At 45.5% G+C, this 27863-nt stretch overlaps 1 protein-coding gene across 3 annotated transcripts in view; it reads right to left on the reverse strand.

Annotated features, from left to right (window-relative positions):
- Nucleotides 1-27863, reverse strand: part of Ilrun (inflammation and lipid regulator with UBA-like and NBR1-like domains) — a 68430-nt gene that overhangs the window by 9978 nt on the left and 30589 nt on the right. Inside the window, exons 3-4 of one of the 3 annotated variants that reach the window (XM_075979668.1) lie at nucleotides 27244-27441; nucleotides 9387-9715 (exon numbers count right to left, since the gene is read on the reverse strand). In XM_075979668.1, coding sequence (XP_075835783.1) covers nucleotides 9387-9715; nucleotides 27244-27441 — 527 coding nt within the window. The remainder of the gene's footprint in view (nucleotides 1-9386; nucleotides 9716-27243; nucleotides 27442-27863) is intronic. The other 2 variants (XM_075979666.1, XM_075979667.1) reach the window with 2 other exon arrangements.

The raw sequence follows: 27863 nt of genomic DNA on the forward strand, positions 1-27863 counted from the left end.
TTTTGAGACAGGGTTTCTTTGTGTAGCCCTGACTGTCCTCGAAGTCACAGAGCTCCGCCTGCCTCAGTCTCCCAAGGGCTGGGATTAAAGGTGTGCGCCACCACCCATCAAGACATCAATCACTTTCTTCACTACTGTGAACCGGAGGGTTTTCTCTTCTCCAATGCTCAATGGGCAAAGGCCTTACCTGATCGAGCTGGATGACCAATTCAATTTGCAAGTTGCCCTTTTACATGAGTCATGCATGCACACCCACATTCGTACACAAATAAACAAATGTTCAACAGAAAAAAAACTTGAAAGGTAGAGAAGTTGGAGAGATGGCTTAGCAGTTAAGAACGTTTGCTGTTCTTCCAGGACCAGTGTTCAGGTCCCAGCATCCTCATCAGGTAGCTCACAACTGCCTATAACTCAAGTTTCAGAGAATCTAATACCCTCTTCTGTGTGGGCACCTGCACATGCATGCCATACACATACAGATACACACATACACATCAAAAATAAATAAATTCTGAAAAAATTATTGTAACACATTAAAATAAAATTTTTTGAAAGAAAAGAGAAAAGCTAACAAACACAAAACCAATCTCCCCAAACCCCATTTTCTCTTCTCTGGCTCACATCCCTTCCCATGGCAAGACACACCTGTGCCCAACCAACATCTTTGGAGACAGGGATTAGCAGCGGCTGAGCACGGAGGAGATTCATGACCAAGCAACATCACTATGATTTGTGTAAAGCAGACAGCGAATGTAACTGGTCCTTATGTAACACATCACAAGCAGAAAGCCCGAGTTCCTTGGGCCCCTGAAAGGAGCCACTGCTTCCACCTGGGCACCAGAATTCGTTCTCACACTTTGTACAGCCGGTGGAGTCCAGGCAGAGCAGACTGTGCTACAGAGGACCAGAGCTGAGAACTCAGCTCCTCACCCGTGAGTCACACTTTTGTTCTCTGACTCTTAGAGACCCACCAGAAATTAAAATGCTGAATGCAGAGAAGAGAGTTGTAACAACCAACATGAAATGACTGACGTTTCTGCTACAGGTCTGCCTAGCCTCGGCAGTCTGAAACAATGTGTAGAGCCCAAACACACACACAAAGGAGCTGGGCACCGGTGACACTGGAGGGACAAAGGAGTGTTCCTGGACATACTTCTCAGCCTCAGTCAATCAGCAATGCTACATAACAAAAGGCCTATGCTGTTTGCTTAAATTATTTTAACACGCACACACAGCCCGTGCCAATGCAAACACTGGCAGAGCTGAGGCCTTTACTAGCTCTTCTGAGTTTTCAGGAGACAGAGTCATTGTAACAGCATCAGACCCAGAATCTCCTGTCCAATGCTTTCTGGTACAGAACGTGCTGGGCTGACAGGACATGGGTGGGTACCTTGCTGCCCCATCTTGTTTCCTCCTTGGCCATGGGTTCTGCAGCTCCCACAGGTGGGTGAGGAAGTCTCCACACCTGACTGCCTAAGGAGGACAGCCAATTCTCCTCACCAGCAGTCTAGAAAGTTAGACTCATTTGGGTTCTGACCATGGCCTACTATTACCTGCTGTGGGAGTGTGGCAGGCACTGGTACTACTGTATTATCTCCTGTAACTATTATGGGGTCCTACAGCAGTGTGTATTAGCAAAGAGCACTAAGGGGCCAGAGAGTTGCTTCCGCTGTTAAAAGTACTTGTTGCTCTTGAGAATTGGGAAGCAAGCCTGATTCCTAGCACACACATGTTGGCTCACAACCATCCTTAACACTGGTGCCAGGGGATCCAGTGCTCTTTCTGACCTCTTCAGGTACCAGGTAGACATATGGACTAAACTAAGGCAAAACACTCATACATATAAAATAATAAAGAAGTCTAAAAGAAATGGTAGGAAAAAAGAAAAATCCTCAGAACAGAAGGGAGGGGGCAGGCACCATGGCTGCAGACCTTTAATCCCAGCTGAGGTGTCTGGAGCTGGGTAAGGTGAGGTGGTGGACAGCCTGGAATATACAGCAAGTTCCAGGACAGACAGGCTGCACAGTGACACTTCGTCTCCAACAATAAAAGGCCAAGTATGGTGGGGCACATTTAAAGTCTTGGTGGCCTGGAAGGCTGTGGCAGGACAACTGCTTGAGTCCAGGAGTTCAGGTGTTCACAACCCTTCAAATACAAGTGATAAATCACCACCAAACCAAACCAAGCCAAGAATAAATGTGACAGTTGGGAGGAAGATCATGCAGATTCAAGGCCCTGGACCACAAAGAAAGCCAGAAGAACTTTAGCAACAATGCTCTGGACACTTCTGAGAACAGGGACCTTCTCTCTGTATGATGGGGGATTTTGTCCCCAGAGACATTGGTGCTGTTCTTACATACCAACAGCTGTGAGTTAGCTCGTCGGCTAGAAGATGGCAATCCCTATTAAAAGATTAGACATCATTCATGTGGCACAACACCCAGAGGCAGGGCCCCACCCCATATTCCTCTCAAACTCTATCTAACACGAGGCTGCCTGCCCCTCTATTTGGATGTTTAGAGATCTCCACGCACTCAACTCCTGACTCCATCCCAGCTCTACCACAGCCCTTCATCTCCGCCATGTCCACTCCACCCTTCTAAAATGCTAGGTCATCCTTTACTCCTCTCACACCCCACTTCTACGTCCTCTGTGCCATCGGCTGCCATGGCATACCTGCCTCTATTGTGTCCTGTGTTCTACACAGGGCAAGGTAAGCATATCCCTCAGATCAAAAGCTTCACAGGGGTCCCTAAAGTCCCCAGGATCTGATTCCTGCCTCTGACTTCGCTTCTGCTCACCCCTCACTCCCCTGCAGCACCTACCTTGATCTCATTCCTTGAACCCATAGGGAACATTCCTACCTCAGACCTTGGACTGGTTGTGTCTGTGCCTAAAGTTCTAGGCAGCCTCTGTAGAATGGAGCCTTCCCAAAGCTGCAACCAGCTGCCCTCCTCACTCCGATACTACCTCAGAGGAGAGGGAGACCACAGAGACTTTCGAAGGACTAGCAAGGAATGTAGGACAATTTCTTCTGTGACTTCAACAACTACACCTGTAGTAGAATAGAAACTATAGAGGCTGGAGAGATGGCTCTGGGGTTAAGAGCATTGACTGCTCTTCCAGAAGACCTGGATTCAATTCCACACCCACATGGCAACTTACAACTGTCTGTAACTCCAGTTCTAGGGATGTGATACCCTCACACAGACATGCAGGCAAAACACCAGTGCACTTAAATAAAATTATTTAAAAAAAATAGAAACTTTAATACCAACAAAATCTGAACCCAGGAGACCAAGGAGTTCTTCATGAGAATGTTCAACAGGGCAGTGGCAGCAGCTGCCTGACCCCTCATCTAAAACGCAGCTGGGGAGCTAGGATGTTCTCATAAGCTTGTAGAACTGCTTGGCTACTAAAACTAGACAGAAGTTAGAGGTGCCCTGTAGAATCTCATGAAAGCATCAGTCCAGCTAGTGACAACAACCATCTTTGGTCAAACTGTTAAATGTTGGCTCTAATTGAACTGAGATCTGGACCCCCCAGAGTCACTCCTTATTACCATGTTAAATTTTATTTCTTTTTGAGATCGGGTCTCTCTACAAAGCCCTGAACTTGGCTATGTAGACATGTTGGTCTCAAATGCAGAGATCTTCTTGCCTCTGCCTGCAGAAGGCTTGGGATTAGAGGTATGCATCAATGCTCCAGGCTTACTACGTAAAATCTGTGGCCACTTCAAAGCAGTAAGAAGATCCAGAAGCCATTGCAGCTTTAGCCCAGAGTAAAATGGAGAGTACCGCTCAGCAGAAGAGGTCTGGCCTACTCTGCACACAACCCTGGAAGAGGAAAATTCGTCCAAGATTCAGGAAGGGGGAAAGCCCAAGTCCAGCTTGGGTTACAGAGAGAGCTTGCTTCAAAAATAAAAACAAAAACAAAAAGTTTATTTTACCCCAATCCTTCCAGTATCCTGGGTCTGAGAGAAATTAACTTCTTTATACCTTAATCAACAATATAGCCACAGGGCAGGTAAGCTCATCAGGTAAGGGTGCTTCCTGCCAGGCCTGACAACTTCAGTCTGATTCATGGGTCCCAAACGATTGAAGACAGGACCAACTCTGAAAGGTACACCTCTGACCTCCAGACAAGCACCCTGGGAAATTGTGCACAAGCGCACATGTGCACACACGTGCACACACACACACACACACACACACACACACACACACACGAATGTGGGCAGAAAGGGCAGATGGCACTTGGCATCAGCTGCTGCAGCAAAGTGAAGACACGGGCTGAACTCCACAAATATAATCCATATGTTCTCCTGATTCAGGACTTGGAAGTAATGACAGTGGCTCAGGCTGTGATCCAGTTTGAGGTAGAAGCACACAACAAACACTGGCCTGCTTCTTCCCAGGGACAGTACAAAATACCACAGTCCAAGTACCAAAATCAGTCCCCTGGGCTCAGCCTGCCTGGTGCAAAGGTTCTTGCTGCAGAATGAAGAAGCACCTGCTGTCCACAGCCCACATTTATTCCCACCTGTCCTGAGTCACTACTGTGCCTTATGTTCTGGAAGGCCTCGCAAAACACCTGCAAATCCTGGTAATAAGACGGCCTCTTTGCCTTCCCTTTCTCTACTCTCTTCCCTCTTTCCACACTTTAACAAACTGTTCAAACAGAAGCTCCTTGGCCCTAGATCTGAATCAATGAGTGAGAATGCACTGTCCACAGTATATCCCTGTCTCCCGTGGCTCCCTGGGACACAGGCTCTGTTACTTTCACAGTGAAATAGCTCTCATCCTCACCAGTACACGGGACAAATCAGCCACACCTGAGCTGACAATGAGGCCAGTCACCTCCCGACAAAAGCAAAGACCCAGCTTTAAGAATCTTTGGAGCGGGTCGGCCTACACTCCCCACCTGATTCCCTCTGCAGCTCTCCCAGGAAGGAGTCAGACTTTGTGGGTTGTGGGATACAGCAGGGACACATGTTCTCACTCAAAGCTTCCCTTGGGATTTGGGCACCAAGAGCGTAAGCTTGTTCACAGCAGCCAGGGAAGGACTCCAGGGTGTCCAGTTTCCAAGACCGACAGATGTGCAATTCTGTCGAAATAATAACCTAGTGCTCATGGAGCAGGGGGCCTCCAGAGCTCTTGGCACTTCATCCTCCCAACTTTAAGAAGTTACTCTGCTACAGAGGCAGCAGGAAAAATATCTACAGAGACCGTGCTTCCAAGAGCCTCCAAGAGCATCGTGTTCTTCCCTAGCCTCCATGGCTGGCGGGAATTTCCCTGGGTAATTCCACTCTCTTGCTAAACTCAGTGATCCCAACAGCAGTCCATCAGGCACACTGAAGGTGGTGGGCACCAGGTGAACTGCGGACACTTCCCTACTCTGGAGCCTCAGGATTTTATCCTCCCTTTCTGCTCATCTATTATACACAGTAGGGCTTGTTTCACGCTGCGCTACATTAGAACGTCTTGTCACAAGCCAACGTTGCCTCTTTCCTGCTGACACTCAACACAGTCATTCAGAACAGGGGAAGGAAGCAGAGACCTCGCAGTCACGTGGCACCTAGACTGGGGTTGTAGCTCTGTGATCTGATGGCTATGTGACACTGGCAAGGCATGCAGCCCCTCAGAACTTTTGTTTCTTCACCTACAGGCAAAGTAACTGAGAGTGTCTGGGCTCTTAGGAACAACTCAAAAGTAGCCTTCTCACTTGGCCGAGGACACACTTCACAACTTCAAGCACATCTATATAAATATACTTTATTCTTATGCCTACGCTTTATTAGCGCGTGTGTGCGTGCACATGGGTGCATGTATGTGTACCTGAGTATAATGTCTGTGTGCATGTGTACTAGTGTCCTCTGAGGACAGAAGAGGATGTTGGATCCCTTGGAACTGGAGGTACAGGTGAGTGTGAACTGCCCAATATGGGGCCCTCTGCAAGAGCAGCAAGTGCTCTTAACTTCTGAGCCATCTTCTGCAGTCCTCTTACCTATGCTTTTTATGCCTTTAATCCCAGCTCTTGGGATGGGGAGGCAGGCCAGCCTGATCTACAGAGAGAGTTCTAGGATAGTCAGGGCTAAATAGAGAAACCCTGTCTTAAAAAAATAAAATAAAAAAATTTTTAGAAGAGTAAAATAAAAAAATTACATAGTGTATATGTTGAGGCCGGAGAACAATGTGGAAGTTGGTTCTATCCTATTATGTGGTACCTGGGATGGAACTCACTTGTCAGGCTTGGCAGCAAAGACCTTTAACCACTGAGTGTCTCACTGCCATTCACAGGCTTTAAGTCTCATCACTAAATAGATGTTCACACGTATCCATTTTAGTTTCTCATATATACACATATTTGTGTGTGTGTGTGTATATATACATCTTAATTTATTTTTATATGTATAAGTGTTTTGTCCTGCATGCAGTGCCTACAGAGGCCACAAGAGGGAGTGAGAGCTCCAGGGATTGAAGTTAAGGTAGAAGTAAGCTGCTCGTGGGTGCTGAGAATTGAATCTGGTCTTCTGGAGGAGCAGTCACTGTTCTCAAACCCTGAGCCATCTCTTCACTCCCTTAGTACCGATATTTTCAAAGCTGTCTGTGATTGTTTCTTCCACTCTGCTTCTAAGGAACACACATTGGGAGCACTGGACCTGAGAACTTCAAGCTCTGCACGCTGGTGTCTGTGAGTCCCTCTCCTTCATCCCAGCTCACCAACTCCTGCTGCAAACACTTGCTTCTCCACTGTAAAGTTACATAGCAGACCGCTCTGTGGACTGACGCAAACCTGACCCTGTTGTTCTCCCTACACACGGCAAACAGTGCAGGCACAGACTCCCACTGTATTTCCTAGGCTCTGACTGTGCGCAAGGCAGATGTGTCATTACTCACTGACCACACTGCCTGTGTCCTTCCAAAGGAAGTGGAGTCAACAGACCTAGCTGGACACAGAAAACTTAGCCAGATGCTTCATACTGTTTTCTGAGTAAATTTTTGCTTGTATTAAAAACAACAACAATGGCCCTAATTTCTCTTAAGATTCAAGTTTCACATTATTTATCCATTCTATCCAAGTTTTCCTGGTTCCTGGTTCCATTCCTTACTGGAAAGCTGTTTTATAATGAATATATTTATTTAGTGTGTGTATGATATGGCGGGCATGTGAAAATCAGGAGACAAGTGCAGTAACCTCCTTCCACTATGTGGGTCTCAAGTTTATCAGCACCTTCACTCACTGAGGTGTCTCACTAACTGAGAAGCTGCTTTTATTTGTACTAAAAAAAATAATTACAAAATTTATGTGTAAACCAGGCATGCTAATGCTAGCCTTTAATCCAAGCACTAAGGAGGCAGAGGCAGGCAGATCTCTGAGTTCAAAACCAGCCTGGTCTACAAAGAGTTCTGGGACAGCCAGGACTACACTAAGAAACCCTGTCTCAAAAAGCCACTAAGTGAGTACACAAATGTATGCGTGTGTGTGCACCATGTGCATGGCTGGTGCCTTTGGAGGTCAGAGAAAGTGCTGGATCCTCTGCAAGAGTAGCCCGTGCTCTTAATGACTGAGCCATCTCTTTAGCCCTGAAAAGTTACTTTTCAGTGGGGGGAAGGGAGCGGTAAAATTATGTAAACTCATCAATTAAGTATGTTCAATGTCCTCACCACTGCCTAGCACTTAAAGAGAGCAGGGCCTAGCAGGATCTTAGGCTGGCAGGAGGCTCAACCCTCCACCTGTCTTGTGAATAACCATTAGACCCGTTAAGGAGCATCAATCCCTTAAAGAGAAGATGGTCCACAGCTACAAATGACTTTAGTTCCTTAATCAGGAACATCCTAAGAGCAATCATGCTCAGTACAGGGCCCAGCTGGGCAAACGGCATCCTGCCCTGAAACCAATGGAGTGGCTGAGCTGCTTCGGCCAGCTTTCGACTTCCCCAAACCTCAGCTGCATCATTTCCCCTATAACAAGGTACACTTTACCTGCTGTCACGGGACAGCCTGTGTGTGTGTGGGGGGTCTAATTCAAGAGAGGGGTTGTGACGACTGTATTCTGGGTTCAGGATGTGGCTCAGTGGTAGGGACTTGCCTAGTGTGTTGAGACCTTCTATCCCAGCAAGACATGGAAGGAGGCTTGGTGACTGAGTTCAGTGTTTGTAGATACTGGAAAACATGAAGTTCAAGGCCATCTTCCTCAGATACATTTAGCAAGTTTGAGGCTAATCTAGGCTATCAGACCCTGTCTCAACAATAAAAATGGAAAAGAAAATTTGTTTTAATATTAATGTGTGGAGCCTTCCTTGAACCAGGCATGTAACCCCAGTACTTGGTAGGCACAAACAGGAGGATCCTGCCTCCAAAAATCAGAAAGTGGAATCTTTCCTTATTGTAGGCAAGTCACTGGCCAACTGACTTTTCATATATCCTAGATAGCTAAGATGGCTGCACAAGTCTCTGCAGTGACAATTCTATCGATCAACAAATCAATCCGCATGCCCGAGTGAACAAAGTTGCTCCTGAGACTGATCACACAGCAGGTTGCCCTGACTGCTAACACACACGTGCATTTTAAACCTTGAGGTTGAATGCCAGCATGCAGCACAGGTGAATTTGGGAGTACTGAACATGGAGACCCTAGCAGTCACGGGAAGAGAATGCACACATGGCTGAGCCGTAACAACCCTAACTGAGGGCTCAGACCAAACCAGCAGTCAGGAGCTGCCCTCACCTGACAGTGGGAAGTGGGAGATAATGCTGAACTGGCTAAGAAAAACAGAGAAACACAATAATTAAACACCCAGAACCACCTCTTGACAACCAGAGTCTCTGAAACTGTAGTCAATTCTCTTATTTATCTCCCACATGTGCAAAGTCAAAAAGTGCAACCTTTGAGGCACTCCAGGTTGCAGGGAAGTCATGAGCCAAAGCAAAACTAAAGACATCATCAGCAAGAGGGTATGTGATAGAACAGTCAAAGCCAACATTTTAGGATAAAATAATTGAGTCTGGCTTTTTATTCAGGGGGAAAATCCCACCTAAACCAAGACAACACAGCAAGAGCCTATTGCAGATGGGTGCTGCGATGACGTTCAGCTCAGTACACACCGGCCCTGAAAGCATGGCTAATGATCAGACAGTTTTAAAAATAATAAGGTAAAGAGCCTCTGTTTTGAATACCCAACCAGAGCAGACAGAAGTAAATCACACACGTGGATGAAGCAGCAGCCACAGGACACGCAGGGAAGGAAGGAGAAGGCTTTTGTGTCGATGCTATTGACAGCCACATCTGCTCTGGGCAGTAGTGGTCTAGCATTTTAGGTTTGCCAGGAAGGAGCGTCACGGATCCCAAGGCCCACCACCTGCCCCTTCTCCGAGGGCACCTACCTTACTGTAAGTCACTACTGATAAGTTGTTTGCGTGACTGCTGGGGGACAGATCTACAGAGTTCTGTGACAGTCTATCCTGATCTTGCTCGGTTTGGTCAGGAACAGGAGCCCATGTATTTTTGCTGATCGAGTCGAACTCGGAACCCCCAGGGTCTTTTAAGTTGTTTTCATCTGATTGTCGGTTCTTTTGGGGAGAGGCAAACGGGTTGAAGTTTCCTTCTACCTTGCGATGTGGCTGTGTGTTGAATTCCGTTTCAAAAGATGACAGCTGCTGCGTTACTCCTAACAGTCCACCCACCTCCACACTGAGAATCACCCAGATGACATCTGAAACAGAAAGCAGCTCATATCAATGCCAGGCATACCCGTGGCCCAGGGCAGTCACCACCGAAAACCCAAATACTATCCAAACCACTGAGAAAATGCAGCACCTCGGGCCTTCAATAATGTCAAGGGCAAGCACTGGTACAGTTCTGTGGTAGGACCCGCGAAGCTGTCTGGAGACCACTCCCCAGAGAGCCAGCAGACCAGAAGCTCCAGTCAGATGCTCTCTGTGGTTTCACTTCACAGTGCTTAACTCTGGAAACGCCAGGAAGGCAGAATTCTTAAGAGCTAAAAGTGCTTACTTATTGTTATGACTAGGCTCACAACTTACCTAAACTTACCCCACGTGGGGGGCAATTTAGAATGACCATATGCTGTCCAAAAAGAGAAGCTACAGCAAAATGCATTATAAATAATTAAATAAGGACGTCCATGTAAAGCAATACTAACCAGACACAGGATATCATGCTTTCTGGCAAGTAGAGTGAAGATTCAGAACATCCTGGTTGTTCAGGGTAACCCAATCCATCACCAGCGCTGTTCTTCTGTAGTGTAGGGAGGCGTGACTACACTAACTCTTTAATTTTTTTTTAAAAAAAGATTTATTCATTTGATTTTGTATACATGGATATCTCTTTATATCCATCTGTGCACCATGTGTGCAGTGCAGTCAGAGGCCAGAAGAGGGTGCTAGATTCCCTGACCCTGGAGTTTTAGACAGCAGTGAGCAGTGGTGCTGGAAATACAACCTGTCTCCTCTTCCAGTAGCCAGTGCTCTTAACCGTATGGCACATCTCCAGCCTAAGTTCTTTTTAGAAAAGATGTGCAGGCCGCACATAGTGGTAGACGCCTTCCTTTCTTCACAGGCCAGGGAAAACCTGGACCTAAATAGAGCAATACCAAAAGATACCAGGTCGTAATTTCTGATTTCTTTATTATTAAAGCTAAGGAGTCAAGTATAAAGTAAAGGAGCCGTTCCTTCTGATGCTGAGAACAAACGTGAAAAGGCACACTGCTCCTACACGGCTGCTGAGAGTTAGGAGGGCAATCCCATGCCACAGTTCAGCTATGCGTAACACAGACCTGAAAGGACAGAGGGGCACTGAGCCCATTCCTACTTTCTCACTGGGGCCCCATGAGAAGAACACCTTACAGTGCCACAGTGCCATACTGCCAGAGCCACTTAGTTTCATGGTTTAGGAGCTGTACTGAAAAGTGGCCAGCTCAGAGCTGGGCAAAGGAAGCAGAGCTGCAGTGACACCTGCTGTTCAAGCCTGGAACTGGCAATTTCTTTGCTTTATCTTTAAAAACCATGTGATAAAAGCTAACATAATTATGAGCAACAAGTACTTCAGTACTAGATATTAATATACATGAGACCACAACAGTGTTACACATCAATGACTTACTACATGAGCAAGAGACACATCTGCTTGCACTGGACACACCCTTCAGAAAGGAAGAGTTTAATCTTCTATCCCAGTTAAGGATAGACTAGAGAACAGTGGTTCCCAACCTTCCTAATGCTGCAACCCTATAATACAGTTCTTCAATTTGGGAGGCTGAAGGAGGTGGACTACTGTTTGAAGCTAGTCTTGGCTAGGTAGTAAGAACCAGGGTAGCCAAGATGAAGTCAAATTGAAGAAGGAAGGCCTGGAGAGTTGAAGGCCTGGTGGGTAACAGCGCTTTCTGCTCTTCTAAGAATAAAGTTTAGATGCCAACACCCATGTCAAGCAGCAGTGAGACCAGCTGTAGGAATCTGACACCCTCTTCTGGCTGCCATGAATGCACACTAACACACATGTGAATTTTCTTCATCTAAACTTCTAGGCAGGCGGGGTGGTGTGCACTTACAATACCAGCACTCAGGGAGGATGAGGCAGGTGGTGGCTACAAGTTCAAGGTCAGCCTAAGCTACCACATAAGGTACCAAAATCCCAGAAATACACAGCAAGAGTCTGTCTCAAAACAGAGCAGCAGCAGTCTAGCCTGAGAACACAAGCTAGGCACCAAGGGACAACTTAGCCAGCAAGGCACTTGTACTGCAGACCTGAGTTCCATCTATAGAACCTGTGTGAAAAGCTCGTCTTGTAAGCCAGTGCTGGGAGGGGGAGACAGGCAAACCCCGTGTTGTCTTTTATCTAAATTGTTCTATTTACCAATAAAGACTTGGGAGTCAGTTGTTGGGGTAAAAACCTGCTAGGTCAGAAAAAAAAGGAGAAGCCAACTGGCCTACATTTTGGGCCAGAAATCCAGCAAGATAAGCATCTCCCCTTCCACCCCAAACCAAAAAGGCCTACAAATCTCTAAGTTTCTCCCTATCTCTCTCTCTCTCTCCCAGGTCCTCAGTACTCTCTATGGCTAATTCTTGACGACAAGAGGCTGGCTCCGCCCCCATCCAAGGTTAATTGCATTAACACCATCTTGGAGTTTCATGGTGCCATCAAATATCCCTGGGGTCACTGGCTAGTCAGCCTAATCTAGTTGCTGAGTACCAGGCCAGTGGGAGAACTTGTCTAAAAAGTAATGTGGAAGGGATGGAGAAACAGTTTAGCTGTCAAGACTGCATAAGGTTCTTCCAGAGGACCCGAGTTCCCAGCACCCAAGCCAGGCGACTCACAAGGACTGCACTCCAGTTGCAAGTGATCCTATGTCCTGTTCTGTCTCCACAGACACACAACATACACTCACTCATTTCCTGCCATAGACACACTCTTAAAAACCTACGGTGGAAAGCAGTGAAAAAGCCACCCAACATGAGACTTCTGGCCTCTACACACACACACACACACACACACACACACACACACACACACACACACACTAAACCAGAGGCAAAAAAAATCCTAGCTATAAATTCACATTTCAAAATACAACTATGTTTAATGATAATATAAGAAATCAAGCTGTACTGTGTATCAAGAGCCAAATGTTTACAACTAGTACAAAGCACACAGATAAAAAATGACATTTTATTAATCTTTTCAGACAGCATTATGAGAGAAACTTATATTTAACTCCTGATAAAATGGCTTAAATTTTTTCTTTTAAACGTGCACAGTGTTTTGCCTGCATGTATGTCTTTGTGAGGGTGTGAGATCCTCTGGAACTGGAGTTAACAGACAGTTGTGAGCTGCCATGTGGGTGATGGGAATTGAACCAGGGTCCTCTAGAAGAGAGCCACTGCTCTCAACCACGGAGACATCTCTCTAGTCCCAGGGGCTTAACTTTTTAATTGCCATTTTATACACAATTAAGAAAAGTCGGTTTCAAATTTCCAACTGAATTTCTCAAGAGTGAAGGGGCATACCTAGAGAATCTTGGTATCTTACAGAATTTTCAGCAAAAAGCAATTTAAAATAAAATACTCAAGGGGCTAGAGAGATGGCTCAGAGGTGAAGAAAACACTGGCTGCTCTTCCGAGGTCTTGAGTTTAATTCTCAGTAGCCACAAGGTAGCTCACAACCATCTCTAATAGGATCTAATTCCTTCTTCGGGTATGCATGAAGACAGAGGTTCAAATTCCAGCACCTGCATGGTGACTAAGTCAAGGCAATCCGATGCTCTCCTCTGGTCTCTGTCAGCACTGCATGCAGGTAGTTCACACACATTCAGGACACAAACTACACACAAAACAGTAACTCTTAAAAATGAAATAAGGCCATACTGGTCTACAAGAGTTAGTTCCAGGACAACTAAGACTGTTACACAGAGAAACCCTGTCTCGTAAATAAATAAATATAGAATGAAATAAAAACCTACATGGCAAGCATGAAGACCTGAGTTTGGATTCGGTACCCATGTAAAAGCTGTGTGGGGTGCAGAAGGTAGGGACAGGTGAGTCACTGGGGCTGCTGGCTGACTTGGTAATGAAAGTCAATGAAAGATTCTCTATCTAAAAACATAAAATGGGCTAGGAGAAGTGGTGTATGGCTTCACCTAATTCCAGGATTCCAAAGGCAGAGGCAAGAAGACCTCTGTGACTTCTAGGTCAGCTTGGGATACACAGTGAAAGACCCTGCCTCAAAATATCAAATCATGCTGGGTGGGTAATCCTAGCAGTTGGCAGAGGCAGGTGGATCTCTTTGAGTTCAAGGCCAGCCTGGTCTACAGAGTGAGTTTCAGAACAGCCAGGACAGTTATATAGAAACCTTGTCTGGGGGGTGGGGACTCAAAACAACAACAACAACAACAAAAAACCCAACAAACCAACAAAACCTCATAGGAAACACAACAGAATAAAACACTTGAAATAGACCTCTGTCCATGAAGGCATGTACACCCATGCACTCACACCATAAATGCAGAGAGAGAGAACCCAAATTATCCCTCTGGTTCACAAATTTCTTTTTTTTTTTTGGAGCCTGTCCTGGAACTAGCTCTTGTAGACCAGGCTGGTCTCAACTCAGAGATCCGCCTGCCTCTGCCTCCTAAGTGCTGGTATTAAAGGCGTACGCCACCACTGCCCGGCTCTTTTCTTTTTGAGACAAGGTTTCTCTGTCTGTCCTGAAACTAGCGCTGTAGACTAGGCTGGCCTTGAGCTCAGAGATCCAGCAGCCTGGTTCCTAAATGCCGGATTAAAGGGTGTGGCATCACGGTTCAGCGGTCCAGATTACTGGCATGGAGGGTCTGACTTCTACAGAGCCCCCAAGAGTGTTCTGAATAGTCAGAAGCAAGATGGTTGATGTGAGCCCTGCCTGCCTCAGACCTGATGAAGGCTGAAGATGAGGGCGGCACGGCGGGGGGCTTGAGCTGGCCTTGGGAAGGCTTTTGCTCCCCAGGGACTGCACAGAACAGTGCTGGCCATGCCCACCCTTCTCCCTCTTCAAAGAGAACAAGGAAAACTGTTCTCAATCCACATCACAGTCCTAGCTGGACTAAGGCAAGAACACAATAAACAAAGCAGTAACTCCACCTCCTACCATTCTCTCTCCAAAGAGAACCACATGCCCTCCTAAGGCACCAAAGTCATTGCCAGACTCAGAGGGAAAGACAACAGTGATGCGGGTCCTTAGGAACAGTCCTTTCTTCCCATTCTTACTCCACTGGCTTATCCAAGTCCATCACATTTTTCCAGCTCAGCACTGAGCAGAGACTTGGGGGGCCTGCTCAGTACTGGTGTGCTGCAGGTCTGAGCCATCTGACTGGACCTCTTCTAAAAAGGCTCCACTGCTCACCCACTGCCATCTGCCCCTCCTGGACAGACAACCGATGCACTGACACACACATCTCGGCGAAGAACGGTCATTAACTCTCCTCTCCTCCAGAGGGCACAAAGAACATGCTCTCCAACTTATCATAGCATCTTGACACACCAAAACCCCACTCACATCAAACCCAACTTGTTCCAGCTCACCAAACCAACTATTCCACTTTAGTCTAGAACTGAAGTGCGTCTCCCTGTCACTCTCAAACCATTTGTTAGTGATGTTTGACAGCCAGGCAGTGGTATCACACGTCTTTAATCCCAGCACTCGGGAGGCAGAAGCAGGCGGATCTCTGTGAGTTCGAGGCCAGCCTGGTCTACAAATCAAGTTCCAGGACAGCCAGGGCTGTTATACAGAAAAACTTTGTCTTGGGGAAAACAAAACAAAAAAACCCCACAAACAAATGATATTTGTTTGGCTGAGCCCTTTCTGCCCAGTCTAACTTACATGGTTACCATTTCATAATATCCACTGATTTTCTTCCCGCCTGCTTCCCCACTGGTGGCCACACCACTGTGCCAGTCTGCTAAATTGATGAAGCAACGAGGCCCTGACATCAACCTGGGGCCACAGCTTGTCCTGTTCATTTTGGTGCTGTGTGTTTTACACCTGCAGATGTATACTGAGCATACATCATTGTACAGAATTCACATCCTGCCATTGACTTCCCAAGAATGTCAGAGTGGGAGCAGCACACACAGACCAAAGCCTTTCCCCCACCTTTTTTCAAGACAGGGTTTCTCTGTGTAACATTCCTGCAGTCCTAGAACTTGTACAGCAGGCTGGCCTCAAACTCACTGAGATCCATCAGCCTCCCACGCGCTGGGATTAAAGGCAAGTGTTGCCACCACCCAGCCTTGTGTACACTGGACGCCCTCCTGTGTCTCTTCATAATTACAGAGCTCTTCTAAACAAGACATCTGCTCTGTTTAGGTACTTGGCCCACTTTTAAAAGGGGCTGTTCATCTTCTTATCATTTAAGAGATTGGGAGGTATAAATAACAATGTTTTATCAAACCCACCCTTTACAATGACTTTCTGTCCATCTTTCCAGGACAAAGCCTAGCAGAGCCTGTGAAGGTCGTTGAAGCACCTTCTGACAATCTGCTGGCCTACCTCTATTCAGGCCTGTTGTGATGGAAATCAAGAGGACAGAGCCAGTGAAGTGAAAAAGAAAAGGACCATTTCAAAGGACCACATCAGTGCTGTCCTTCCCTGGATTACTGGTGTGTGTGTATGCTGTGTGTTTCTTCTAACGGGTACTACACTGTCCTGATGACTCCAGCTTTATCTTAGAGTTTGGGTGTCACTCCTATAACATTTTCCTGATGTAGGATTCCCCTCTGTATGCTGTGAATACCATTGGTTAATAGAGAAGCTGTTTTGGGCCTATGATAGGGTAGAGCAGAGCTAGGCGGGGAAAACTAAACTGAGTGCTGGGAGGAAGAAGGTGGAGTGAGTGAAAAGCCATGTGGCCCTGCAGGAACATTACCCGGTAAGCCATGGCCTCGTAGCGATACACAGATTAATATAAATGGGTTAAGTTAATAATATGAGTGAGCCAATAAGAAGCTATAGCTAATGGGCCAAGCAGTGATTTAATTAATATAGTTTCTGTGTGGTTATTTCAGGAGGTGGGGGAAACAAACTAGCAGTCTCTTGCAACATTTTCCTTCCCCTTTGGGGACTTGTTTGGGGCTGCCCATGCTTCCTAGGACTGTGTTTGGCATCTGACATTAACTGTGGAATTTCCCAGCCTTTACTGATTCTGTTTCTTTCTTCGTTTTTTTAAGTTGGTGTTTTGTTTTTTGTTTTATGAGACAGGGCTTCTCTGTGTAGCCCTGGCTGTCCTGGAACTTGTTCTGTAGACCAGTGTGGCCAAAAGAATCACCTGCCTCTGCCTCCCAAGTAACTAGATTAAAGGCATATACTACCTCCACCTAGCTTCTGTTTCTTTTCCACCTTGTGACTGGCACATAGTCCCTTTCTGGTTTTGTTTGTAAAGATGTATTATTAGAGGGGTTGTGGTGACACAAGTGAAACTGAACTGATTTGTCCCTCTGTGCTCTCCATCTGAAAACTTGAGCTGAAAGGATTACAGATATGGCAGCCTTCAGAATGGGAAAGTTGACAACCATGCCTGCAGGTCTGGTGTGTGTGTGTGTGTGTGTGTGTGTGTGTGTATACCTCTGGTCAAAGAAGAGAAACCCAAAAAGCAGCTAGTGAAGCCAAGAACAGATCCCCACATATACTACAACACCTCTCTATGCTAAATATGCTGAAGAACAACCTAGTTATTTACAATGTACCAAATTGCAAACAAGGGTGAAAAGTAACATAACAAATGGGCAGCTAACAAAGCATGACTTGAAATGTTTTGGTGTTACAGAATATTATTTTAAGGGCTAGAGAGATGGCTCCGAGGTTAAGAGTGCTGGCTGTTCTTCCAGAGGTCCTGAGTTCAATTGCAGCAACTATATGGTGGCTCACAACCATCTATAATGAGATTTGGTGCCCTCTTCTGGCTGGCAAGGATACATGCAGGCAGAACACTGAATACATAATAAATATTTTTTAAAGATTATTATTTTTAAGGTGTATTGCTATTGTTTATGCTCTGGAACATTTAATGAAACAAAGATGTGTCTGATTAAATAAATTCACCTATGGACAGGAGGTTGCGTCAGCAACTAGCTGACAGGAAGTGGTAGAGAAGGATTTTTAAGGGGTGTTGGGGTGGATGGGGTGAGGAGAAGCACAAGGGCTTCTGGACAAATGCAGGAAAGGAGCTGAGCTACTACTTGCTTGTTATCCAGCCTTTCTGAGGAGCAGAATTCCACCTCAACCTTTGAGATTAGAGCTTGTTTTTCGTTTGTTTTTCGAGACAGGGTTTCTCTGTAGCCTGTCCTGGAACTAGCTCTTGTAGACCAGGCTGGGCTCAAACTCACAGAGATCCGCCTACCTCTGCCTCCCGAGTACTGGGATTAAAGGTGTGCGCCACCAATGCCTGGCTGAGTCTAGAGTTCTTTGGGGGACAGATTTAGATAAGTTCCCTTAGTAGAGCTAAATAAAGGGTTGGTGTCTGAGGAAACAGAATTCCCTCAACCGCTGCAGATAGCCACTGATTCCAACAGTGGTGGATTAAAGGCAGCAACAATTTAAAAACAGAGGACAACAGCTTGGTCTCTGGCCACAGAGGAATTCAACTGGAGGCCTCTGAACAAGGTAACAGGAACATTTCTAATGTGGGAATTATACAACACATTTTTATATAACCTGTGAGTCAAACAGGAAGCCTCTAGGGAAATTTGAGAATACTTCTGACTTGAATAAGAATGAAAACCCAGTATTTTGAAAGTTGTAGGATGTATCTAACACAGCACTCAGAGGGAACAGTACTAAACAACTACATTATACAGACTTCTCGATTCCAGGACTTACACTTTCTAGAAACTAGCAATGAACAAAATAAACCAAGTAGGAACATGAAGAGTATAAACACATTAAACTACTTGAGCCACACCCTGTAATTCAAATACCTTGGAGCATCAGTATTAAAAGTTAGTATGATTCACAGTGAATTCAAGGCCAACCAGGTTACATATATAAAACCCTATCTGAAAATAAAATCAACAGAGACATCTACAAAACTGAAAACAATATGGAAAAATGAACAAAACCAGCTGCTGACTTTTATAAGGACAATAAAACCGACAAGCTTATCAAGAGAAGGTTAAGAAGGGAAACTGAGTTCCAGTCCAGCCAAAAACAAACCCCCAAACCCAAAACCAACAATTGGTACAGGTGTGTGAATCTTCTGAGAAGCATCTGTTTAGGGCCTATCCTGGGACTCTCAGGCCTCCTACCCCACCACACACTGCAGCCCACAAGGTATGAGGCTTAGCAGCCATTCTTTTCCCATGCCTGGACACTTTATCCAGTCACAGTTCCTGTGGAGGCTCTAGGTATTCTGTGGGTGCTATGTTCCACCATCCTGTATTCCCAAGACCCACAACAGACAATGGTGGACCTGCTTCTTCTCTAGGAATCCATTCTCTCTCATTCATGGCTACAAGGCTGGTTTTTGTTGTTGTTGTTGTTGTTTTTGTTTTTGGTGGTGGTGGAGGTTGTTTTGGTTTGGTTTTTCAAGACAAGGTTTCTCTGTGTAGCTTTGGAGCCTGTCCTAGAACTAGCTGGTAGACCAGGCTGGCCTCAAACTCACAGAGATCCACCTGCCTCTGCCTCCTGAGTGCTGGGATTAAAGGTGTGTGCCACCACCACCTGGTCACACTGAGCTATCTTGACCTCAGAACTGTGCCTTGCACCAAGCAGAAAATGAACTCCGAGAGACTATCCTCCTCACAAAATAAATAAATAAATAAATAAAAAATTGGTAGAATGTATAAGGAGGGGCTCTGTCTTACATATCAAACCATTAGCTGGACACATAGTGAAATGATACCATGTTGAAATTAACAGAATGAGGGCTGGAGAGATGGCTCAGAGGTTAAGAGCATTGCCTGCTCTACCAAAGGTCCTGAGTTCAATTCCCAGCAACCACATGGTGGCTCACAACCATCTATAATGGGGTCTGGTGCCCTCTGCTGGCCTGCAGGCATACACACAGAATATTGTATACATAATAAATAAATATTTTTTTTAAAAAAAGAGGGGGCTGGAGAGATGGCTCAGCGGTTAAGAGCATCGCCTGTTCTTCCAAAGGTCCTGAGTTCAATTCCCAGCAACCACATGGTGGCTCAAAACCATCTGTAAAGAGGTCTGGTGCCCTCTTCTGGCCTTCAGGCATACAGACAGAATATTGTATATATAATAAATAAACAAATAAATAAATTTTTAAAAAAAGAAAAGAAATTAACAGAATGCATTCTTAAGCATGTTTTAAATGACATCTTAAAATTCATTTATTATGTGTGTGTAAGATGCATGCATGCCACGGTGTGCATGTGGAGGTCAGAGGACAACTTGCAGAACAGCTCTCTTTCCATGGAGGATCCAGGAAATGGAACTCAGGTTATTAGGCTTGGTGATAAAGACCTTTACTCAAGGGGCCATCTCACCAGTTCAGAAGAACATTTAAAAAAATCTCAAGTTGGGGCTAGAGAGATGGCTCAGAGGTTAAGAGCACTGGCTGCTCTTCCAGAGGACTAGAGTTCAATTCCCAGCAACCACATGGTGGCTCACAACCATCTGTAAAGCGATCTGGTACCCTCTTCTGACCTGACCTGAAGGCACACATACAGGCAGAACATTATATACAAAATAAATTTTAAAAAATTAAATATAAAAAACCATTTCTAATTTATAAATATAAAAGAGAAATGGAAAGAGGAAAACTGACTTTAAGTGCTACTATAGCAATACTTTAATTACAGTCTTCTAGACCATGTCAACTCCACAAGCAGCCTGACAATGACGTGGGCATGGCCTTCCTGCCGAGGGTCAGAGCTTCATCTTGGCATTCCCTTTGCATAACTTGAAAGCACAAGTTCTTTCAAGACAAAAAGAGAAAAACAGAGCTCAAGATAGCTAAGCCAGGTATGGTGCATACCTCTAATCCCAGCAAAGGCAGGCAGATAGATCTTTATGCCTTTGAGGTCAGCCTGGTCTACATACTGGGTTCCAGGAGAGCCAGGGCTACATAGAAAAGCCCTGTCTCAAAAACTCAAACAAACAAACAAAAAAAAGACAAGCAGGGAATTAACTGATTTCTAACTGAAATCCACGGGAGTATATATGGCTGGTGTCAACACCATGACAGGAAAGACTACCAGCCTTCCCTCAGTGACCCAACTTTAACCTAAAGGATGGCGGGGCTCTCTAACCAATAACGGTTACATTCTAAGTAGGAATTTACACTGTTGTTGCGGGAGCTCCTTCCGCTCCTTCAGCCAATAGCCGCGGAGATACCAGCCCATTGGGGCGTGGTCTCTATCCCTTTAAAAAGGGGGCCACTTCTCTCTCTGGCTTCCCGCTCCGCTTCCGGAGACTAGGTTCCTTTCCTGATTGTACAGAGGGCTGTTGTCTGGGACGGTGATCTGTAAGTTTTTCCCCTTTAAATAAATAACCATTCTATTAATTGTAATTCCAAACTGGTGTGGGATTGTTTGTGACTTACGCCTTCATCTAGCGCCCAACGTTATTAAATGGGCCAAGCAGTGTTTAAAAGAATACAGTTTCCGTGTAATTATTTTGGGTAAAGCTAGCCGGTGGCCGGGAGCTGGGAGGCGGGAAGCGGCCCACTGCGCCTCACTACACACTGCAGACCAAGATCTCATATTAAGTTCAAAAGCCCCATATATTGACTCAGACAACAAACCAAGACTGAAGGCAAAGCAATTCTGACAGCCTCAGGATGACTGTCTGATCTGGGACAAGAATATATAAGGATATTTAGTAGAAATTCCCACTGTAAAATAATTCAACAAAACTTTGTATGGGGCTGGAGAGATGGCTCAGTGGTTAAGAGCACTGCCTGCTCTTCCAGAGGTCCTGAGTTCAATTCCCGGCAACCACATGGTGGCTCACAACCATCTGTAGTGAGGTCTGGTGACCTCTTCTGGCCTGCAGACATACACACAGACAGAATATTGTATACATAATAAATAAATATATAAATAAATAAATATTTAAAAAAAAACTTTGTATGCATTTAAGTTTGAATTCTTCCCACCTATAAGAGTTTCTGAAATGAGGATGCATCATACATTCAATGTGTTCAGTTAGCCCGGATGACAGCTGCCTGTTAGCTTAAGGCTCCTGATTTACATGGTGAGGTCCAGGAGTCCAGGGCTACACAGTAAGACCTGTGTAACAAACAAGCAAACAAAAACCCACAGGTACAAACAGCTTGTAAGTTAAAAGAATCCACCACTACCTTAAATTCAGAACCCTGAACTCTATAGTGTTCCACTAGTGACTCTGCCACAACAGGGGTGACGGTGCTGTTTTCAAATTCCATCATGGGGGACTAGGATGACGACACACTGTTAATCCCAGTATTTGGGAGGCAGCAATAGGAGATTCATCTCTGTGAGTTTGAGACCAGTTTGGTCTAGACAGTGAGCGCCAGGAAAGCTAGGACTACAAAGCAGAATAATCTTGTTTCAAACAACAAAAACAAACAACCCCACAAACTCAAAATATCACAGCCCTTCTACCAAATCCTCTGTGGGTGGGGACTGTGGTGTAGTGGGGCGATCACAAAGGAAATGATGCTTTCAGAATCAGTTGAGGCTGCTCAGCGCAGCAATAGTGAGGCTCTCAAGGATTCAAACTCAGGCACACAAGCATGTGGTTAGTCACTGGTCCCATACAAAAGTCACTGCTTCATATGACTTGCCTTTCCATAGTCATGGAGGTTCAGAACTTATTCATCTGCATCTCCACATCACAGTCACAGAGTTCAGAACATATCCATCTGCATGTCCACATCACAGTCACAGAGTTCAGAACATATCATCTGCATCTCCACACCATAGTCACAGAGTTCAGAACATATCATCTACATTTCTGGATGAAGATTTGTCTGAGAAATGCAGTGATTCTTTTTTTAACTTTAAATATACTTTATTTTTGAGACTGTAATATAACTGCATCCTTTCCTCCCTCCAAAGCCTCCCTTTACTCTCTGAAGAGGACGACCATTTCACACTGCCTCTGACTTAGCAGATCCGACCTGCCTTAACCACTTGGTGACAGCACACCTGGAGGCAGGCTTCCTTCTCTGAATCCGCAAAACCCAACCTCAGAAAAACTTGAAAATTTTAAATTTCATTTATAACTTTAAATGACTCTTCTAAAACACTTTTCACACAGCCTGCATCAGTTTACAGTATTATTTCTACCAAAAACCAAACTATGTGTTTTTAATTCAAGAGTTGCTTCTACCTGATATTGGAAACTGACGTCTGAAGAACAGTAAACAGAATTTTTTAGGGTCTGAAGAGACAGCTCAGAGGTTAAGAACACTGGCTGCTTATACAGAGGACCTGGGTTCAGTCCCCAGCACCACACTCAAGCTCACAACTATCTGTAACTTTAGTTCCATGGAGATATGATGTCTTCTGGCCTCTCAGAGCACCAGGCATACACACAGTACACAAACATGCAAGCAAAACACTCATCTACATAAAAAATAAATTTTAAGGGGTGTGTGTGTGGCCGTGCAGTGGCGCACACCAAGATAAGGGAGGCTGGACTACTTGTGAATTCAGGGCCAGCCTGGTCTACATAGTGAGTTCCAGGAGAGTCAAGGCTACACACTGAGATTCTGTCTCAAAAAAGCAACTGAACCAAAAAGAATGCATGTATTCTTTTTCTAAAAAGAATGAAAATAATTGTACTTATTTAGTGTATGTGTGTGGTGCAGCGTGCACGTGGAGGTCAAAGGACTACTTCTAATAGTTGGTTCCTTCCTTTGCATATGTGTGTCACTTGTGGGTATAAAAATCAGCTCCTGGGTGCAAGCACTTTCCCCACTGAGCCATTCCACTAGCTTAAAATGAAGAATGCTCTAAAGGAGGGCTAACAAGTAAAAAAGGAACCTAGAACAGCTGCCTACACATTAACCCAGCACTAGGATGGTAGCCCACACATAATGCCAGAACTCAGTAGGAAGACTGGAAGAATTTCAAGTTAACCTGAGCTACACAGTGAGAAAAGGGGCAAAAGAGCCAGAAGAGGTGCCAAGTACAACAGTAGGTGGCTGGAGACTGGAGATTCAGACAGCTGTGTAGATGCAGGTTTCTTTCAAACCATGGCCATCTGAATTCCGGGTGAGGGAAGAGAAAGTGGAGGGTCACACCACATGACTAATAGAGAGGTGTTACAGGACGGGAGAACTGGAAGAAGGCATGGTAGTGGCACACACACCAGCACATAAACCACTAAGAGTGGGCCTTTGAGGAGCAGTCTGGTTCATCTCTGTCCTGATGAGCCAAGATATGCACAAGATGGCACCAAAAGCACCGACCATGGAAGAATGGCCTAGCTGTCATGCCTTCCCTACCATGACTCACACTACTGGCACCTCTGAAACAGTGAGAAAAATGCTTATGTCAGAGCAACACAACAAGTCAACACCACAGCCACTGACATTACTAGTTCTCATCTAAAAACAGAGATATTTGTTTTAAACTTCACTAAGCTGCAGCATGTTTGAGGAAAACAAGACAAAACAAACCAAGCATACAGCAGGCGTGGCAACACACACTTGAAACTGCAGTATTTGCAAGGTACGTAGAAGGATTACTACAAGCCAAGGCAAGCCTGGGCTACATCGAGAAATCCTGCTACAAAACAAGAGTGTGTGTTGCTTTTACAGAGGATTTGGGGTTTCCAAGCACCCACAATGACATTCACAACCATCCCAGGGGACCTGACAACTCTTTTTAACCTAAAAGGGCTGTTGCATGCACATGGTATCTATGTCTTACACACACACACACACACACACTCTGGGACAAATACGTATCTTTACACCGGGAGGTGGTGTTGCACTCGGGAGGCAGAGGCAGGCAGATCTCTGTGAATTTGAGACGAGCCTGGTCTACAAGAGCTACTTCCAGGACAGGCTCTAAAGTTATAGAGAAACCCTATCTTGAAAAAAACAAACAAACAAAAAAGTAAATATCTGGTCTGGGAGGTCCTTCTGTCTATGTGTTGCTTTTATTGGTTAATGAATAAAGAATTGTTTTGAGCTTGTGGCAGGAAAGAACAGAATTATGCAGTAAAAACTCGACTAAATGCTGGGAGAAGGAAGCCATGGAGCCTCCACTAGAGTAAGACATGCCAAATCTTTGCCGGTAAGCCACTGCCACGTGGCAATACAAAGGTTAAGAGTGGCCGGGCGGTGGTGGCGCGCGCCTTTAATCCCAGCACTTGGGAGGCAGAGGCAGGCGGATCTCTGTGAGTTCGAGACCAGCCTGGTCTACAGAGCTAGTTCCAGGACAGGCTCCAAAGCCACAGAGAAACCCTGTCTCGAAAAAACAAAACAAAAAAAACAAAGGTTAAGAGTGATGGGTTAAATTAAGATGTAAAAGTTAGCCAATAAGAAGCTAAAGCTAAGCCGGGCGGTGGTGGCGCACGCCTTTAATCCCAGCACTCGGGAGGCAGAGGCAGGTGGATCTCTGTGAGTTCGAGACCAGCCTGGTCTACAAGAGCTAGTTCCAGGACAGGCTCCAAAACCACAGAGAAACCCTGTCTCGAAAAACCAAAAAAAAAAAAAGAAGAAGAAGAAGAAGCTAAAGCTAATGGGTCAAGCAATGATTTAATTAATACAGTTTTTGTGTGATTAGTTCGAGGCTAAGTGGCTGGGATGAACAAGCAGGCTCCTTGCAACAAATATCTTTTTAATCAGGCGGTGGTGGTACCTGCCTTTAATCCCAGTACTCAGGAGGCAGAGGCAGGTGGATCTCTGTGAGTTCGAGGCCATCCTGGTCTACGGAGAGAATTTCAGGACAGTCAGCCTAGACAGAGAAACTCTGTCTCAAAAATCAAAACCAAAACAAAAATTTAACTATCTTTTTAAAAAAGAGTTTAGTGCCAGCCTGGGTTATATGCAGAATTATAATAGCCTGAGACCTGAACTAAAAAAGACAGGATTGAGGGAAGAGATGAAGTTTTATCCCCAACACAGGGAAGAGAAGGAGAAATGGAAAGACAAAATTTAGCAGAGGTGGTACCACATGCCTGTCATCACAGTCTTTGGGAGCTGGGGGAGGAAGGCTCAGAAAGTCATTGGTCACTCTTACCTACATAGGGATCTCAGAATGGCTTTGTGCAAACCATACCCTGTCTCAAAGGTACTGGCCTGGTGGCTCACTACCACCCCTAACTGCAGTTCCTGGGATCCAATGCCCTCTTCTGGTCTCCAAAAGGCACTGCATGAAAACACCTATTCACAGAAATGATATAATATAGGGAGTGACGGGGAAGGGACCAGTGAATTTTCCTGGGGCAGTAGGGAAAGTGGAAAGAGGCATGCAATAAGGACAGTGGTGGTATTAGGCCGTGAGTGTGCGCAGAAATCCGGTGGAAAGAAAGATTTCAAACAAGAACATGAGTGAGGACACAGAAAAGCAACCGCAGGGCATCTTCAGGGACATCTCTGGGGACTGCGGTGGGCGTCGGCCAGGCTGTAAGGTAAGTTTTCATCTTCTGCAAAGGCATTTGGTTGCATTACAGGAGGCCCAGGCAGAGCAATGATGTCATGGAACACGATAAAACATTCTTTCTACCACTAACATCTTTCAGTCTGTAAAAACATCTGTTTCCCTGGGCTGACGAAGAGACCATGACCACCAGGATGACTGATGTAACTCCAAAGGTCCCACTACCTTCCAGGCCAGTCAAGAACTCCCTCAAAGGCACAGAATACAGAGGAACCAGTAAGAATCGGTTTGTAATTAAGAAAGGTGGAGAGAACAAATGTCCGATCCAGGATATTTGATTTATTTCCACAGAATATTGCTGGCGGGAAATTTTTAAATCTGAATCGACAAAATAACCAGGTGTTCTGTCCATAATCAGTTACAACCTGAAGCCCAGAAAACAGGCCCTGGCCACAGAGGTGAATGTGAACATCCTGGGCAGACAACTGGGAGGAGCTGATGCCTCAAGGTGCATGAGGTCAGCAGGCCCAAATGGATCCAGCTCACAAGGCAGTAATTTCGGGGTAAAGATGCAACTAAGCAGAGAAGAGGAGAAACAGGACACTACCTTTCAAGAAACATCTGCAGTGAAGTACCTAAGGACACTAGGGTAAGGCAGTGTACAGACTGATGGCTATGATTAGGCAACTGGTTGGGCAGTTGCTATTAACAACTTACTATGGAGTGCGCACAGGGTTGGAGAGCGACTGGAAAATGTAGAGTATGCATCCCTGTCTAAAAAGTGAGGCAATAAGGGGAGGGCTAAGAGGTGTCAGCAGTAGGTCAAGTCCCTAGAACTGGAAGAACACCCACATTTTGTACACTCTTTGATCTACATCACGATCACGAGGTCATGAGGTGGTCACGAGGCCTGCAGCCAGTATTCTGACAGCACTATGGGATTAAACAGTGAAGTCAGCATCGCCAGTAAATGGTTATTTACAATGCAAGTGTAGCTCATATACTCCACTGAAGTTTAAATTTCTGAGGTAAAAGGAAGTGTACTAGACTGGACCAATGTGTCAATAACCACACGGGTAACGAGAGGCCACAATGCTATTGTTACACATTCATTAGTTCTGTAAGCAACAACGTGAAGCTTGCCAGGTGCTGCCTAATTCATTTGCCCTGGTCTGCATGAGGACATACTCACCTCCATAGTAGAGTCCTGTAGCAGTGCACATCCGCCACTGTCCCTGATACATTCCTGCTCTGCTGGGACTGCACATCTGGACACTGACATCTGCAATCTCTTGGGGTTCTAGAGATCTCACCATCACCATGTTCACATGTCCAAACTGGTCTCCCCCGACATATTTAAGACAAACCCCTGGAGGCCAGGCCTCTGACCCTAAGTTCAAGCAAAAGAAAAAAAAAGAATGTTAGGAAATCAGCAGTCCTGTGCTGGAGTTTCTTAATGAGCTGAGGAAGAGGCCTCTTCACATGCACGTGCACATCTGCCCACACACCGCTGAGCAACACAATGTTTCATACCACTCAGCAAAGAGGACTGAAGGTGGAGGAGCAGGGCAGTGGGCAAAAGGTACTTATGCAAAGCTGAGTGAACTCAATCTGACCTCAGATTCACACAACAGGAGGAGAAATTCAACTCCCTTAAGTTGTCCTTGGCAGCCACAAATGTGCGCGGTTCGCGCGCGCGCGCACACCCACACCCACACCCACACACACTGGGAGTTAAACAACCCTTTCACAGGGGTTGCCTAAGACCATCTGAAATATAAGGTATTTACATTACAATTCAAAACAGTATCA

This window comes from Microtus pennsylvanicus, chromosome 7 (genome assembly GCF_037038515.1).
Source record: "Microtus pennsylvanicus isolate mMicPen1 chromosome 7, mMicPen1.hap1, whole genome shotgun sequence".
Classification (NCBI taxonomy): Eukaryota; Metazoa; Chordata; class Mammalia; order Rodentia; family Cricetidae; genus Microtus; species Microtus pennsylvanicus.